We start from the raw sequence: 15385 nt of genomic DNA, 5'->3' as shown, positions 1-15385 counted from the left end.
AGAAGACTGATTTGTTTCAAGTATGCCGGACAAAATTATTATTTCGTGAGCATGGTGCCACAATTGACCAATAAATAAAAAGTGCTCTTCAGAAGAGAATATCGCCTGGTTTCTGCACTTCAGAACGCCCCCTATCTACACTTTTTCGCATTGTAAATGTTACTAAGATGGGCATGGGCTAAAAACGTGTTAAAGGAGATAGTTCATATTCTCGAAATGCTGTATTATGTTGTACTATTAATGACTTTATGTTAATATTAATGACTAAATGTTACGGTTATAACTAAGTTAGGTGACATAAATAACTTTATGTCACCATAAATAACTTTATGTTGCGATTAATAACTTTATGATGCGAGTAGTAACTTTATGTTACAAATAATAGCTTTATGTTAGTGTAGGCTATCGAAAGTATAAAAAAAACCAAAACGAAATATAGATCTGTATTTTAATCAGAATGCGTCGTCATTAGTCCAATCGGTGCAAAAAATAAGTAGAACGATAAACCCCATTTCATTTTATCTCCGTGTATTCTGAAGTTTTTAAGATATGACCCAGGTGAATATTTTAAATCACATTTTGATGGATGCTATACAGGAGAAAATGGCGAGAAGAGTTATTTTAGTTTACAGCTCTATCTGAATGAGGTAAAAACGTTAAATGGCAAACACAATTACCAATTATGGTATTTCTATGGAATAAACTATCAAAGTCAATGAAACATTTGATGTCTATGGGCAATTTTGAATCACAACTAAAAACATTTTTATTTCAAAACCCTGATCTGTAAATGATCAATGAATGTAACAACAAACAGTGTCTTAGAAACTAAATCAAAGCGCTTTATATAAATGACGATATTATTGTTATTATGAATCAAAACATATATTTTACTATTTCGGTCTGAATCCTACCCAGCCTCTTCCAAGTTTGAACATTTTCTACATTGTCACCCCTGTCCCCATTACGTATTAGCGAAATGGGTGCTTTCAAAGTGATCAAGGGCAATAACCCTGGCAGTATAATTATTAGAAATCGTGGAAAACCAATAGGATTCTTCGTCTCATGACCTTAAATTTAAAGTCAATCGGATATAAACTTACTTAAGCCTCTAGACGGACCGACGAGGGCGACAACAATATACAACCACATTTCAATGGATTTTTTTGGTCATTATTGACACAGTGTCGCTATAATAACAATCACTTTCGATGTTGCTATACAGTATACCACAATGGTGACTGGATTTTAAAACCCGAACCCCCGGTGTCCTCCCACTGCTAAAGTCCCCTACGCGCAAGCGAATTAATGAAATAAAATTGAACCTTTTGTGTCTAATGGACGTTAAACCCCATTTCTCTGTCTCTCATAAAACCCGGATGTCACTCACCATCATTACCACAGTAACCGATGAGTGCTTATATATTTACAGGGTTTTAAAGGTGGGTCAACAACCTTTATCTCGAAGATATCTGGTGATCGTGTGGAATTTGTTCCTAAAACAGGTAAAATAAATAGAAACTAGCAGGCCCCGTGTTCACAAAACATTCTCAGACTTAAGTTAAGAATTTTCTCTTGAAAATTGATCGCGTTATTTTAACTGAAATTTGTCCCTTATCAAACTTTTGCTGTTTTAATGTATCAAATACATTAATAAGAAACTATGTGCAAAATTTTGTGTTTCTGGATCAAAGATATTTCTCATGAACATTGATTGAGTGTTGAGTAAATTCTTAACTTCAGTCTGAGAATGTTTTGTGAATTTGGGCCCAGGATATCATAAGAACGGTTTACATGACCTTAAAAGCCATAATAGATGAGCGGCAGTCTACAAAATAACTAAAGCGCGTATGGATATTAACAATCATAACCTCCACTATACAGCTGAGTTTGGTCTCTTGTGCAAAAAAAAAGTAACAGATTTTTTTTAAAAACATGCATCATTTTTTGGTCTGAATAAAAATTCAAGATTTCTTTTCTAATAAGAGTTAGATATACAAAACAAAATCAATGAGTTTTCTAACATAAATTGGGGGGTTGGATGGCCGAATGGTTAGCACGCGCACGCTGTAAGGCCTGTCATTGAGTCAACTGGCGTGGTTTCGAATCCCCGGTTTAACGTAACAAGGAGTCGCCTGTCCAACCTCGTGGGTTTTCTCTGGGTCCTCCGGTTTCCCCCCCACTGCTAAAGACCCCTACGCGCAATCAAATTATTGAAACAAAATTGAACAAAAATATGTTAGTCCCGAATTGACCTAGTTTGTGTCGAGTGGACTTTAAACCCCATCTCTCTCTCTCTCTCTCTCTCTCTCTCTCTCTCAGATAAAGGAGGACAACTCAATTTAAGACTGAAGAGAAGATAACAAATATAGCTGCCGTACAAAATGTCAAAATATGCAGTTTTTCCAGAAAATCCTGATTGGATGTCAAATTTACCTGAACATCTACATGAGACACCTTTAAATCAGTTGGCCATACCAGGTAGGTACAGATGGAGTGATTGTCTCCTTTCTACAGCTGTCAGAAAGTCCCTATTTTCATCAAGGAAATAAACACTTCCTGTTTCGCATTTACTGTCTGAACTGTCATAAATTTTAAATTGATTTCTTCAATTATGAACGAACGACTTAATAAATGGTTATTTATAAAGGTATCTGTACCATTGTACTATCAAATACCCCAACGAAAAAAATACTCTCCTTAAAAAAATTGAACTTCTCACAAACTTTGGCATCGAGAAATACAAAAATGGAAGCTAATTACGTCACTCATCATTTCTCACAAGGGGGTGGCAACAAGGCGTAATGGTGTGTGGCTCTTATACGAGAATTCAAATTTTGTGTATTAATAAGCTATTATTGATCCCCCTGATATGAGTTTGTGCGATTACACATATTAATACGCCCGTAGTCCGTTATTTTTGCTTTAGTCTTGTTTTAATTAGTTGATTAAAGCGTTGGGTGGATGGTTGTCGTTGGACACAGTTGCAGAACAACTAGAACGAAATTCGTTTCACGGGGCTTGAATTGTGCCCATAAATATCTTTACTATTTGCCCAAGCTCAAACTTGCACGTAACCAGGAGTGTGGTCGCATGTTCAACCTAGTGGTTTTTCCCCCAGTTCCTCCAATCAACGATTTATTGAATTAATAGTTGGTTGGTGTCGCTCTTGCTCTCCCTTTGAAGTAACGGTTGATATAATCGGTCACATTGCTTACTAACGTATTCTAATGACGTATCGACCTATCGTTTCCAACAAGAAAGTAAAAGAGAGAGAAATGGGGTTTAACGTCCACTCTACACAAACTAGGTCATTTCGGGACTAACATATGGTTTAATTTTATTTACATAATTCGCTTGCGCGTAGGGGTCTTTAGCAGTGGGAGGAAACCGGAGGACCCGGAGAAAACCCACGAGGTTGGACAGGCGACCCTCCTCCTTGCCACGAAAAAGTAAAAGGAAACTATGTATAAACAGCCATAGATAATGGGATGGCATGACCTTCTGTTAGTCACCGAAAGTAAAACAATGAAATAATTACGACCAAATCTGGTTAAGCCGGAAAATAAAATGAGAGAAAAGAATTAAAATATCAGTCCTCTTTTAAAACAGAATTATGGTTACCACTGTTCTGTTTTCCAGGTTGTCACGATTCGGGTGCGTATGAGTTTGATAGAAATGAAGGACTTTTTCCAGATGCTCCTAATGCACTTAAATGTTTATATTGCATATTTGGACGATGTACATGTATCTATCGATGGGCAAAAACACAAAATATGAACTTTCTTCAGCAACTGACAGCTGGTATTCGATATTTTGATTTACGAGTAACCACTAAACCGGACACTGAAGATCTTTATTTTTATCACACTCTGTATGCTGATAAAGTCGAGCCTTGTTTACGTATTATGTATAGATTCCTCGATGAGCATCCCAAGGAAGTCATAATTCTTGATTTTAACCACTTCAACAAAGAGATGAAGAATGCAAGACACGAACAGTTAATTAAAATGATTCTGGAAATATTCGGAGATAAAGTTTGTCCATTGCAGGATACAGGTTCGCTGACATTAAACAAGTTATGGTCGGGAAAACTTCAAGTCATTGTTATTTATCATCATGCAACGAACAATTCCAAAATATGGCCGGGTAGCGTCATTCGTTCTCCGTGGTTCAACACAACAGATGTGAACCGACTCGAGGAGGGTTTAGAAAACGTTTACAAAAACTCTGGTGACCACGAGCAAATATTTCTTAGCTATCAGGGTGTTTTAACCCCCGATACTTGCTTCACTGTAAATAATTGTTGCCAAAGTTTAAAGACGGCCCTCGCTGATAAAGCATCCCCTGCTGTTGTAACCTGGCTATCAACCAAAGTGGCTGGGCCGAACAAGATGAACATATGTTTGATTGATTTCGCAGATCAGTACGAGTTTATGTCAACAATTCTGGCTTTCAATAAGTAAATTAATAACGATAAGCAACTTCTGCGACCAAACGTAGCCACGTTTCAAGCTAAACTTTTTAGAATTTCATTTTGTTTTGATTTTGTTTTTTTTTATTTCCTCACATTTTGCTAGGAAGAGTACCCTTTATATAGGATAATTGTATTCTATTTTTTGGTGTTGACATGAGAACTATATTTTAGTGTATATTCACGTTGATCATTTAAATAAAATGTGAAATATGAGTTCTTCATTAATTTGTTATGAAAGTAGTCCTCTTTGAAATCTTAAAAGATCCGTACCGAAATGATTAATGTCTACGGTCTAGTTGACATATTACAAGGGTTATTTTGAATTCGGGAGCCATAGTGGCTCAGTGAGTAAGACATTGGCTTGCTAATCTGGAGGTCCCGTGCTCGAACCATGCGTTATTCCCCTTGTCAGTGATGCAGGACGGCGGGTCTGGCGGGGACAGCTGTCTAGTCCTTCGGATGGGACGAAAATCGAGGTTCCATGTACATATTGACATGCACGTGACAAAGTATGCGGTAGGACGGATGTCCGGGCAAATATCCCTTATAGCCCACCGTATGGCGTATACCCAGTAAGGGCAGAACAATAGACCGTTAAACTACATTTCATTCCATTTCAAATATATTGACAACTATGTTATAAATAGACTATGACGACTGAGAGTATACTATAAATAGAACATGATACTAGTCCTGCTGTCAGTAACCACGTATAAACATTGAACGTGGAGAAATATTTATAGGTATAAATTAAACAAAAGAAATCACACTGTATTAACTGTACTAGTCACGGGCACTTTTTATAAATTTAGCACAGCCGTTGGATTTAGGAAAAGGAACTAATCTATTTGAGGTACAAATCTCGTGCATATTCTAATTCTAATTCGGCATATTCAATTTATTTCAACCGATTTCAGTAACATAGGAAATGGCTCGAATCAATTTGAGGTACGAATGAACTAAGTACGAAACAGCCAGGTTACGAGACAGCCAGCACCCTGTTGCCCAGGTTTTTTTTTATGTTTTTGGGTTGTTTGTTTTTTGTTTGAGAGTTTTGGGGAACTATTCGTGCAAATTACTGGTCCAAACATTATATTGGAATACGGGGAGGTGGATGAGCATAAGGTCTGTCATTGACTCAACTTGTACGTCACAAGGAGTAGCCTCCCCCTAGTTCTCCAGGTCCTTCGGTTTCTCCCACTGCTATAAGACCCCTACGCGCAAATGAAGTATGAAATGAAATAAAACCATATATTAGTCCCGAAATTACCTAATTTGTTTAGAGTGGGCGATAATACGAAGCTGCTCTGTTAAATATTGGAAGCGGCGTGTAAGTTTGATTCTTTAACATGTTAGTAAACTGTGTCGACGGTCGGGAGTCACGGTGGCACAGTGAGTAAGGCGCTGACTCACTAACCACGATTGATCCCGGTGTTGCACGTTGGTGGTGATTCGCGAAAAACGAATAACGAGCCAGCAAGGTGTTCGGGATTCCAGTCTACCTTCCATCTATTCATCGACGATATTTAAGATGCAGTAACAGAATAAAAGAATTGTAATCGATGAAAGATATTGATCTTGTAATAAAAGATTTATTTGTAATTCATGGACGGTATTTAACATTTAATAACAGAATAAAGTATATGTAAAGTAATAGCAGTAATATATGTAAAGTTCTTATACATGTACATATATTAACATCATGTAATACATGTAATTCATGCACGATATTTAATATTTAATAGAAGAATAAATCATATGTAATCAGTGTACAATATGCAATTTATATTAATCATGCATTATTTATAATGTAATATATACCTAACAATAACTTTACATTTGACAAAACAAAATTAATTAAAAACACCATTTGTGGTATAGTGATGGGTACCAAGGTGTCGCCACAATTCAGAAATTTAAAAATAGAATAATTTCTAGAGGAATAATTATACTAATTCTAGAAAATAAATATGGCGTAGATTACAGATTGGATTTAGAAAATCAACTGAAGCGATTACTAGACGATGTATTTTATATTTGGAATGAACGAATTTGCAATGTTGTGGATTTTCAATTAAAATATCAAATTTACAATTGAAACGAACGATTAGCAAAGCAATAGGCAGAAAAATACTATAAAGATTTCTCGAAAGGATAATGAAATATACTCCGGAAACGAAATCGGGACGGAAGGACGGAAGGACGGACATATGAAAATAGGTTGAAAGGTATCTTTAACGGTTTCTAAGATATTCTCTAGAATAATAACCATACACCAGAAAAAACTTCAAATGTGTTATTGTAAAATTTCAAAAATCATTCAACAGAGAGATTTGTTTATTAATTCCGAGAATTTAAAATTAGCAAAAGGCACAATTACTATAATAGGTTGATGTTGGTGCTATAATAGGTTGATGTTGGTACTATAATAGGTTGATGTTGGTGCTATAATAGGTTGATGTATAATAGGTTGATGTTGGTGCTATAATAGGTTGATGTTGGTACTATAATAGGTTGATGTTGTTGGTACTATAATAGGTTGATGTTGGTGCTATAATAGGTTGATGTTGGTGCTATAATAGGTTGATGTTGGTGCTATAATAGGTTGATGTTGGTACTATAATAGGTTGATGCTGTATAATAGGTTGATGTTGGTACTTTGATGTTGGTACTATAATAGGTTGATGTTGGTACTATAATAGGTTGATGTTGTATAATAGGTTGATGTTGGTACTATAATAGGTTGATGTTGGCACTATAACAGGTTGATATTCACAATTGAAACGATCAACAAATCGCATTCCTGTGTGTTCTAGTAGTGAAACGAAAGGAAGAACTCCTTACAACCGATATAATATAATCTAATGAAGTTTATTAATTTAACGACAATATGAATTTTGACACAAAAACAACAGATACGTCTTGAGTTGACTGGTGCACATTTAACGGATAGAGTACTTAACCATGCGCCTACTCGGTTTGTCGTCCTATCTTCTTTGTTGCCTATCGGGTTCCTACACGCACGCGAATTATTGAAATAATCGAGACCACGCAAGTTGACTCAATGATACAACGCGCACGCGCTAACCATTCGGCCATCCAACCTCCCGGCCATTGAGTCACAATAAAGATGTTTGAGGAGGACATACACTCACTTTATTTGATCACCTTTTTTAACGCCAGTCTGGCTGAACTAATTACGGAAGCTACTGAATTCATTACTACCGCAACATACACACAAATAATTACACAAGACAAACACGCGGACAACACAAATAATATACACATATATTTCAAACAATAGACAACAAATGTATAATATATCAAATCAAATAATGAATTGGGTGTCCAGCAGTCAGCGCTCACACAGTCGATCGCCATTTCCGCGATAAAAATATATTGCTAATAAATTAAATTGAAAACTGAAACCCAGAGTGAGCACTGCCAGCAGTATCAACATCTAACAAACTGTTATGGGTCCAATGAGGTTTGTTTTATGCTGACTTATAAACCTATCACGGTAAATCCCTTTGATCTTTGGGGTATATTCTATGCCCGGAATAAGTCGGGACGACTTTGGATATATACATGGGAATTTGGGGTTATTCTTCTGAAAGTTTTTTTCTTTAAACCTGTAACGGGTTATTCTTCCAAGGTAGGTTTTTATTTTCCTTAGGAATACACGATATCAGGTTTTTCTTTCTGGAATTCTGGGATATTCTCATTGTACGTATATGTAAACATAGACGGTTTATAAGCAAGATAAAGTCCTCGACTTCGATTATGCTGGGGATGAAACACTTCTGGCCTCGGTTTTTCTTTTTCTCGGGTTATTTTCTTCAGGTTTTCTTTCCCCAGCATAACCTCAGTCTCGTGCTTTATCCTACACATAATATCTGTTCTACACGAATATTTTCTACCTTCTTCTAACAATGAACCTTCATGTAGAATATCCTGTTGGAATATTAGTACAGCTCCTGCAACAAAAACAAAGAAACGATGCTGAACTGAGATGAAATGAAATGTGTTTTAACGTCCTATTGTTCTGCTCCGACTGGGCTAATGAAGACAGGTATATACACCATACAGTATGCTATGAGGGGAATTTTGCCCGGGCAGCAGCGCTATGGCCTACTCTTATATCGAATTCCAATTGCCATGGGTTCATTTACATTCACGCCAATGTGTACACGAGACCTCGGCTTTGCATCCTATCCGAACGATTAGAAAGGTGTGCTTGTCACGCCCCCTAACCCTCACCCCTGTACTACACGGGGAAACCGCGCCGGAATATCCCGAGGAACGTTCTCGGCTAACACTGGGATCGAGTACGGCGGCTCCTAGATGAGATTATACATTATTGTCTTGTAATTATGTTGCTTATAGAACTATTTACTTTGTGAATAGATCTCTGTCCTGAAAGATCGCCATTTTCAAAAATTAGAATACTATTTTGTAATTCAGTTCTAATTCGTTTTACACCTTTCATAAACAGACATTATATATGTACACTTTACATGGTCAATCAAAAAATTACACCAACTTATTATGTGTATTACTATATTTAAATATAAACTATAACATCCATAGAGTCGTACGTAACTAACGTACGAAAATTAAATGGTAGCTGGCTTTTTTTTTCGCACATATACAGTGAATGGCCATTTTGCTCAGTAATCCCAGCCAGAATTTGGCTATTTTTTTAAAATTGCGTTAAAGTTTTAAATTTTTGTTTAGAACTGAAATAAATTAACTTTTAGTCAACCCCCACGCTAAAAAAATTAACAGAATTGATTGTGTATATCTGAAATAGACACGACCGAAGCACAAAATAGTGCCAATATAACGACGTCAAATCTAGAGTTGTAGATGATGTTATTTTTGTGAAAAATCATTGGAAGAAGCGATAAGACGTTCTGTACGGATTATACAGTCCTAAAGGCTGCAAGAAGGCTATTGTTTACAATGTAACATTGTGTCTTGTAATGTTGATAATGATCATAATGATGGTGTTTACATTTGTTTGTTGATGTGACCTCGAATGACCTGTGACGTTTAGATAACGTCATATGGATATAATGGCTATTCACTGTGTCAGAGTCACTTCTCTGCAGGAAGAGTGAATCTGTCGTTCAGATTGCCATAGAGTATATAAATGAAATAAAATGGGGTTTAACGTCCTACTGTTCTGCTCCGAACTGGGCTAATGAAGACGGGCATACGCCATACAGTGTGCTATGAGGGAAATTTTGCCCGGACAGCGGCACTACGGCCTACTCTTATATCGAATTACAACTGTCAAGGGATTTTTTACGTGCACGCCAATATGTACACGGGACCTCGGTGTTTTGTCCAATCCAAACGATTAGACAACTTTCCTTGTCAGACCCTCCGTCCTGCATCACTGACAAGAGGGAACCACGCCGAAAAATCTGGATGAACTTTCTCGACCATTACAGGGATCGAACACCCGACCTCCAGGCTAGCGAGCCAACGTCGTAGCCACTTAGGATAGAGTATGTAAATAATAACATACATTTTGAAATTTATTAAAGGGAAACATAATAAATACTTCTCAATATTCTCGAAGCATAGATAGCGTTTTCGACTAAATCGTCGATTTGGCTTCCTCAACATTCGTGTCTGTGTTTTCATGCCGAGCTGTGGAAACATCCAGTTGAGCTAACTGTAGACAGACAGCGCAAGTTTCGTACGGTACAAACACAGGCATAGAGAGAGAGAGAGAGAGAGAGAGAGAGAGATGGGTTTAACGTCCACTTGACACAAACTAGGTCACTTCGGGACTAACATATTTTTGTTCAATTTTATTTCAATAATTTGCTTGCGCGTAGGGGTCTTTTAGCAGTGGGGGGAAACCGGAGGCCCTAGAGAAAACCCACGAGGTTGGACAGGCGACTCCTTGTCACGTTCAACCGGGAATTCGAAACCACGCCAGTTGACTCAATCACAGGCCTTACAGCGTGCGCGTGCTAACCATTCGGCCATCCAACCCCCCAATTTATGTTAGAAAACTCATTGATTTTGTTTTGTATATCTAACTCTTATTATTAAAAGTAGAAAAGAAATCTTGAATTTTTATTCAGACCAAAAAATGATGCATGTTTTTAAAAAAAATCTGTTACTTTTTTTTGCACAAGAGACCAAACTCAGCTGTATAGTGGAGGTTATGATTGTTAATATCCATACGCGCTTTAGTCATTTTGTAGACTGCCGCTCATCTATTATGGCTTTTAAGGTCATGTAAACCGTTCTTATGATATCCTGGATCCAAGTTCACAAAACATTCTCAGACTGAAGTTAAGAATTTACTCAACACTCAATCAATGTTCATGAGAAATATCTTTGATCCAGAAACACAAAATTTTGCACATAGTTTCTTATTAATGTATTTGATACATTAAAACAGCAAAAGTTTGATAAGGGACAAATTTCAGTTAAAATAACGCGATCAATTTTCAAGAGAGAATTCTTAACTTAAGTCTGAGAATGTTTTGTGAACACGGGGCCTGCTAGTTTCTATTTATTTTACCTGTTTTAGGAACAAATTCCACACGATCACCAGATATCTTCGAGATAAAGGTTGTTGACCCACCTTTAAAACCCTGTAAATATATAAGCACTCATCGGTTACTGTGGCAATGATGGTGAGTGACATCCGGGTTTTATGAGAGACAGAGAAATGGGGTTTAACGTCCATTAGACACAAAAGGTTCAATTTTATTTCATTAATTCGCTTGCGCGTGGGAGGACACCGGGGGTTCGGGTTTTAAAATCCCGTCACCATTGTGGTATACTGTATAGCAACATCGACAGTGATTGTTATTATAGCGACACTGTGTCAATAATGACCAAAAAAATCCATTGAAATGTGGTTGTATATTGTTGTCGCCCTCGTCGGTCCGTCAGTCCATTGGACCGGCGCCCACGATCGTTCGTGGACGCTCTAGAGGCTTAAGTAAGTTTATATCCGATTGAATTAAATTTAAGGTCATGAGACGAAGAATCCTATTGGTTTTCCACGATTTCTAATAATTGTACTGCCAGGGTTATTGCCCTTGATCACTTTGAAAGCACCCATTTCACTAATACGTAATGGGGACAGGGGTGACAATATAGAAAATGTCCAAACTTGGAAGAGGCTGGGTAGGATTCAGACCAAATAGTAAAAGATATGTTTTGATTCATAATAACAATAATATCGTCATTTATATAAAGCGCTTTGATTTAGTTTCTAAGACATTGTTTGTTGTTATATTCATTGATCATTTACAGATCAGGGTTTTGAAATAAAAATGTTTTTAGTTGTGATTCAAAATTGCCCATAGACATCAAATGTTTCATTGACTTTGATAGTTTATTCCATAGAAATACCACAATTGGTTGTGTTTGCCATTTAACGTTTTTACCTCATTCAGATAGAGCTGTAAACTAAAATAACTCTTCTCGCCATTTTCTCCTGTATAGCATCCATCAAAATGTGGTTTAAAATATTCACCTGGGTCATATCTTAAAAACTTCAGCCTACAAAGAGATAAAATGAAATGGGGTTTATCGTTCTATTTATTTTTTGCACCGATTGAGCTAATGACGACTCAATCTGATTAAAATACAGTCTATATTTCGTTTCGTTTTTTTTTATACTTTCGATGGCCTACACTAACATAAAGCTATTGTAACATAAAGTTACTACTCGCCTTATAAAGTTAGCAATTATAACATACTGTTAGTAATCGCAAAATAAAGTTATTTGTGGTGACATAAAGTTATTACTCGTAACTTAGTTATAATCGTAACATAAAGTCATTAATATTAACATAGTAATTCATAGTAACATAAAGTCATTAATAGGAACATAGAGTCAATGATAGTAACACCGTTATTACTATCAACATAAAGTTATTAATTAACTACAAGCCATTAATTATAACATAAAGTCATTAATTATAACATAAAGTCATTGATCGCGACCTAAAGTTATCAATATAAAGTTATTAATCGTAAAATAAAGTTATTAATCGTAATATAAAGTTATTACTCGCAACATATAGTTATTACTGATAACATAATTATTATTGTTATTATTATTATTCTGCATGTGTATAGCACCACTCCCAGAGTACTGTGTTCCAGTGCGCGTTAAAGTTATTAATCGTAACATAGTAACATAAAATTATTAATCATAAAACAGTAACATAAAGTCATTAATAGTAACATAGTAACATCATGTCATAAATCGTAACATAGTAACATAAAGTTATTAATCGTAAAACAGTAACATAAAGTCATTAATAGTAACATAGTAACATCAAGTCATTAATCGTGACATAGTAACATAAAGTTATTAATCGTAAAAAAGTAACATAAAGTCATTAATCTTAACATAGTAACATCAAGTCATTGATCGTAACATAGTAACAAAGTTATTAATCGTAAAATAGTAATATAAAGTCATTAATCGTACTGTTTATTTAATCCTGTAACCCGATCATTTTCGATCTCTGAACAAACGTAATCTTTGACACGGTTCCAGATTCTATTAGATTGTTCTGTCGATTCCCACAGACATCGATTGTGCTACCTTCTGCTTGGTTGATAAAATTGTCTGAAAATAAATTAATTCTATGATAATTCTAACCGTTTATTATATTAGTTTACATGTATTATTCTCTGTAATGAAATGACTGAAATTTTGCCCGGACAGCTTCGCTACGTCCTCCTCTTCCAATAGCCAATGGTTCTTTTACTTGCACGCCAATTTGTACACGGGACCTCGGTTTTTCGTCACATCCGAACTCGGTAATTAATATTCATGAATTTTGTTTTTGACCCTCGACGTGAACTACGACAAGCTTAGAACCTAACAAAGAAGTCCGACGATCGATCCCACTGCTAAAGAGCCCTACGCGCAAGCGAATTATTGAATAAAATTGAACCATGTTAGTCCCAAAATGACTTGCTTTGTGTCGAGTGGACGTGAAACCCATCTCTCTCTCTCTCTCTATCTCTCTCTATCTCTCTCTCTCTCTGCCAATGGACGCGACATTGTCCAACAAACAGACATGCCACGTTTCATGTCGATCACACTTAAATTAGTGGAGTCGCGGGCTTTTTTGAACAGTGCGGTCCAAGAACAAGAACGCGAACAGCAAGATCCGTAGCACTTGGGGTCCAGTTCCTTAAATAACCTACTCCCCCCCCCCCACACACACACACATCTAAAAGATCAAGTGTGATATTAAAGAATAGAATAGTTATTTGGAGACAACAACTTACCCATTTATCAAAGCAGGTTTATATCCCATCTCTTCTGTTTTTTCAATCAATTCGTTACATTCCTGTCAATATAATAAAACAAAACAAACATCAGCAACTGTCATCCACTATGAGTAAGTGTAAAAAAAACTGGGGCCTGTTTCACGAAATTTTAAAGGAGCTAAATCGCTAATATTTGGGACCTAGAAATTGACACAAATGGGTCGCAACGCACATAATAATGTAATGTGAATGTATATAAACTGATTTACATTCAATCGTTTCTGTTTTTATTGCAATTTCTAATCTGTTATGTTCGGCGAAATACGCCAGAAGTCTCAATCGAATGGCAATCTCTTGCGTCTAGTTATTCCACTCTATACCGATAGCATTTATTGCGCATGCTCTCCAGATAAGATTGACATGACTTGTGGAATATTATCTAGCCTCTTTCTACGAGTCCCTTGTTAAAAATGGCGCTGAAATGGGCCATGGTACACGATTCGTGTACACGATTCGTGTACCAACGGTAAAATGTTTATTTTGTCTTAATTATTGGATATGAGAAGCCCATCTTTTCCCCGTAAGGTCACAACACCAATGTTGATTTAAATTGACAAATAATTCGTGTTTTCAATGTCGAAGATTTTGGATGATATTGAGTTAGAGACTTAGCTACTTTAACTAAAGTAAAATCCAAATTTTAGTATTTTGATTGGATAATATTAGATTGATTTTAGTGCTTAGCCAATCAAAATTGAAATATCTACTAAAATTTGGATCTTATCTTTAGTTAAGATTTCGAGAAACAGGGCCCAGCACTACACGCAGAACAAGACCGACAGGACAAATTTGCGGACCAGACATACTACATAGACATTGCAAGAAATTAATAACAAATATCAAATCAAGGAGATGGATCGGGAGGAGGGGGGGGGGCTGTAATAATACAAGCTTCACTCAACATGAAAAGAAAACGGAACATGGTCGGTGGTCAGCGGAGAACGCTAGATCGGAGACGGTCCTGCACATATGACGTCATTATGTGGATTGTGCGCTAGGGTTGGGGTAAGGGTTAGGCTTGGTCTAGGATTAGGGTTAGCGCGAGCGCTGTTTACCCTAAACCACAATCGACATATGACGCCACATAGCGTTCTCCGTGGCCATCTTCTGAATGACGATTGTCTGCCAGCTGACGTCATGAGTGAGAACGCCAAAAAATGTTTTAATAATAATAAGTGCGAAAATCAATTCCCTGGGGTGACAACGCGCTTACCTAGGGTGTGAAAACGTTTACTTGCAGGTGTGACAATCCTTACCTGGGGTTTAAAAACGTTTACTTGCAGGTGTGAAAATACTTACCTGGGGTGTAAAAACGTTGTATAAAGCAAAAGCTAAGTAATTTTCAAACTCTCCGGGTAACTTGATATATTCCTTAATGATGGCTGTCATGTTGAATTTCGTATCTGGCTGATGTACAATCTTACTCAGATTTCAATCTAAATGTTTTCTGATCAGATTATTCGGGTGTTATGTATCGATATGTCGATTACCGTCGTGTTACAGTTTATATATATAGGCCTTGTTCAATAGGAAGTTAAGGTGCGTCATACATATATGATACTAGTCATGCTG

At 36.5% G+C, this 15385-nt stretch overlaps 2 protein-coding genes across 2 annotated transcripts; one reads left to right on the top strand and one right to left on the bottom strand.

Moving 5' to 3' along the window:
* The first annotated feature begins 1430 nt into the window (after positions 1-1430).
* Positions 1431-4562, top strand: LOC126824955 (PI-PLC X domain-containing protein 3-like). Its single transcript, XM_050554417.2, has 3 exons — positions 1431-1505; positions 2323-2481; positions 3643-4562. Exons 2-3 carry the CDS (start codon positions 2385-2387, stop codon positions 4464-4466), a joined length of 921 nt encoding a protein of 306 aa, XP_050410374.2. The 5' UTR covers positions 1431-1505; positions 2323-2384; the 3' UTR covers positions 4467-4562.
* A 2389-nt stretch (positions 4563-6951) lies between these two features.
* On the bottom strand, positions 6952-15299 carry LOC126824958 (uncharacterized). Its single transcript, XM_056101678.1, has 6 exons — positions 15113-15299; positions 13772-13833; positions 12960-13058; positions 11905-12019; positions 11028-11100; positions 6952-8454 (listed from the first exon to the last, which is right to left on the bottom strand). The coding sequence occupies exons 1-6, from the start codon at positions 15200-15202 to the stop codon at positions 8150-8152; spliced, it is 744 nt and encodes a 247-aa protein (XP_055957653.1). The 5' UTR covers positions 15203-15299; the 3' UTR covers positions 6952-8149.
* Between the last annotated feature and the right edge of the window lie 86 nt (positions 15300-15385).

Source organism: Patella vulgata, chromosome 6 (genome assembly GCF_932274485.2).
Source record: "Patella vulgata chromosome 6, xgPatVulg1.2, whole genome shotgun sequence".
Taxonomy (NCBI): domain Eukaryota; kingdom Metazoa; phylum Mollusca; class Gastropoda; family Patellidae; genus Patella; species Patella vulgata.
The sequence above is the reverse complement of the archived record's forward strand: the minus strand, read 5'-3'. Positions and strand labels throughout refer to the sequence as shown.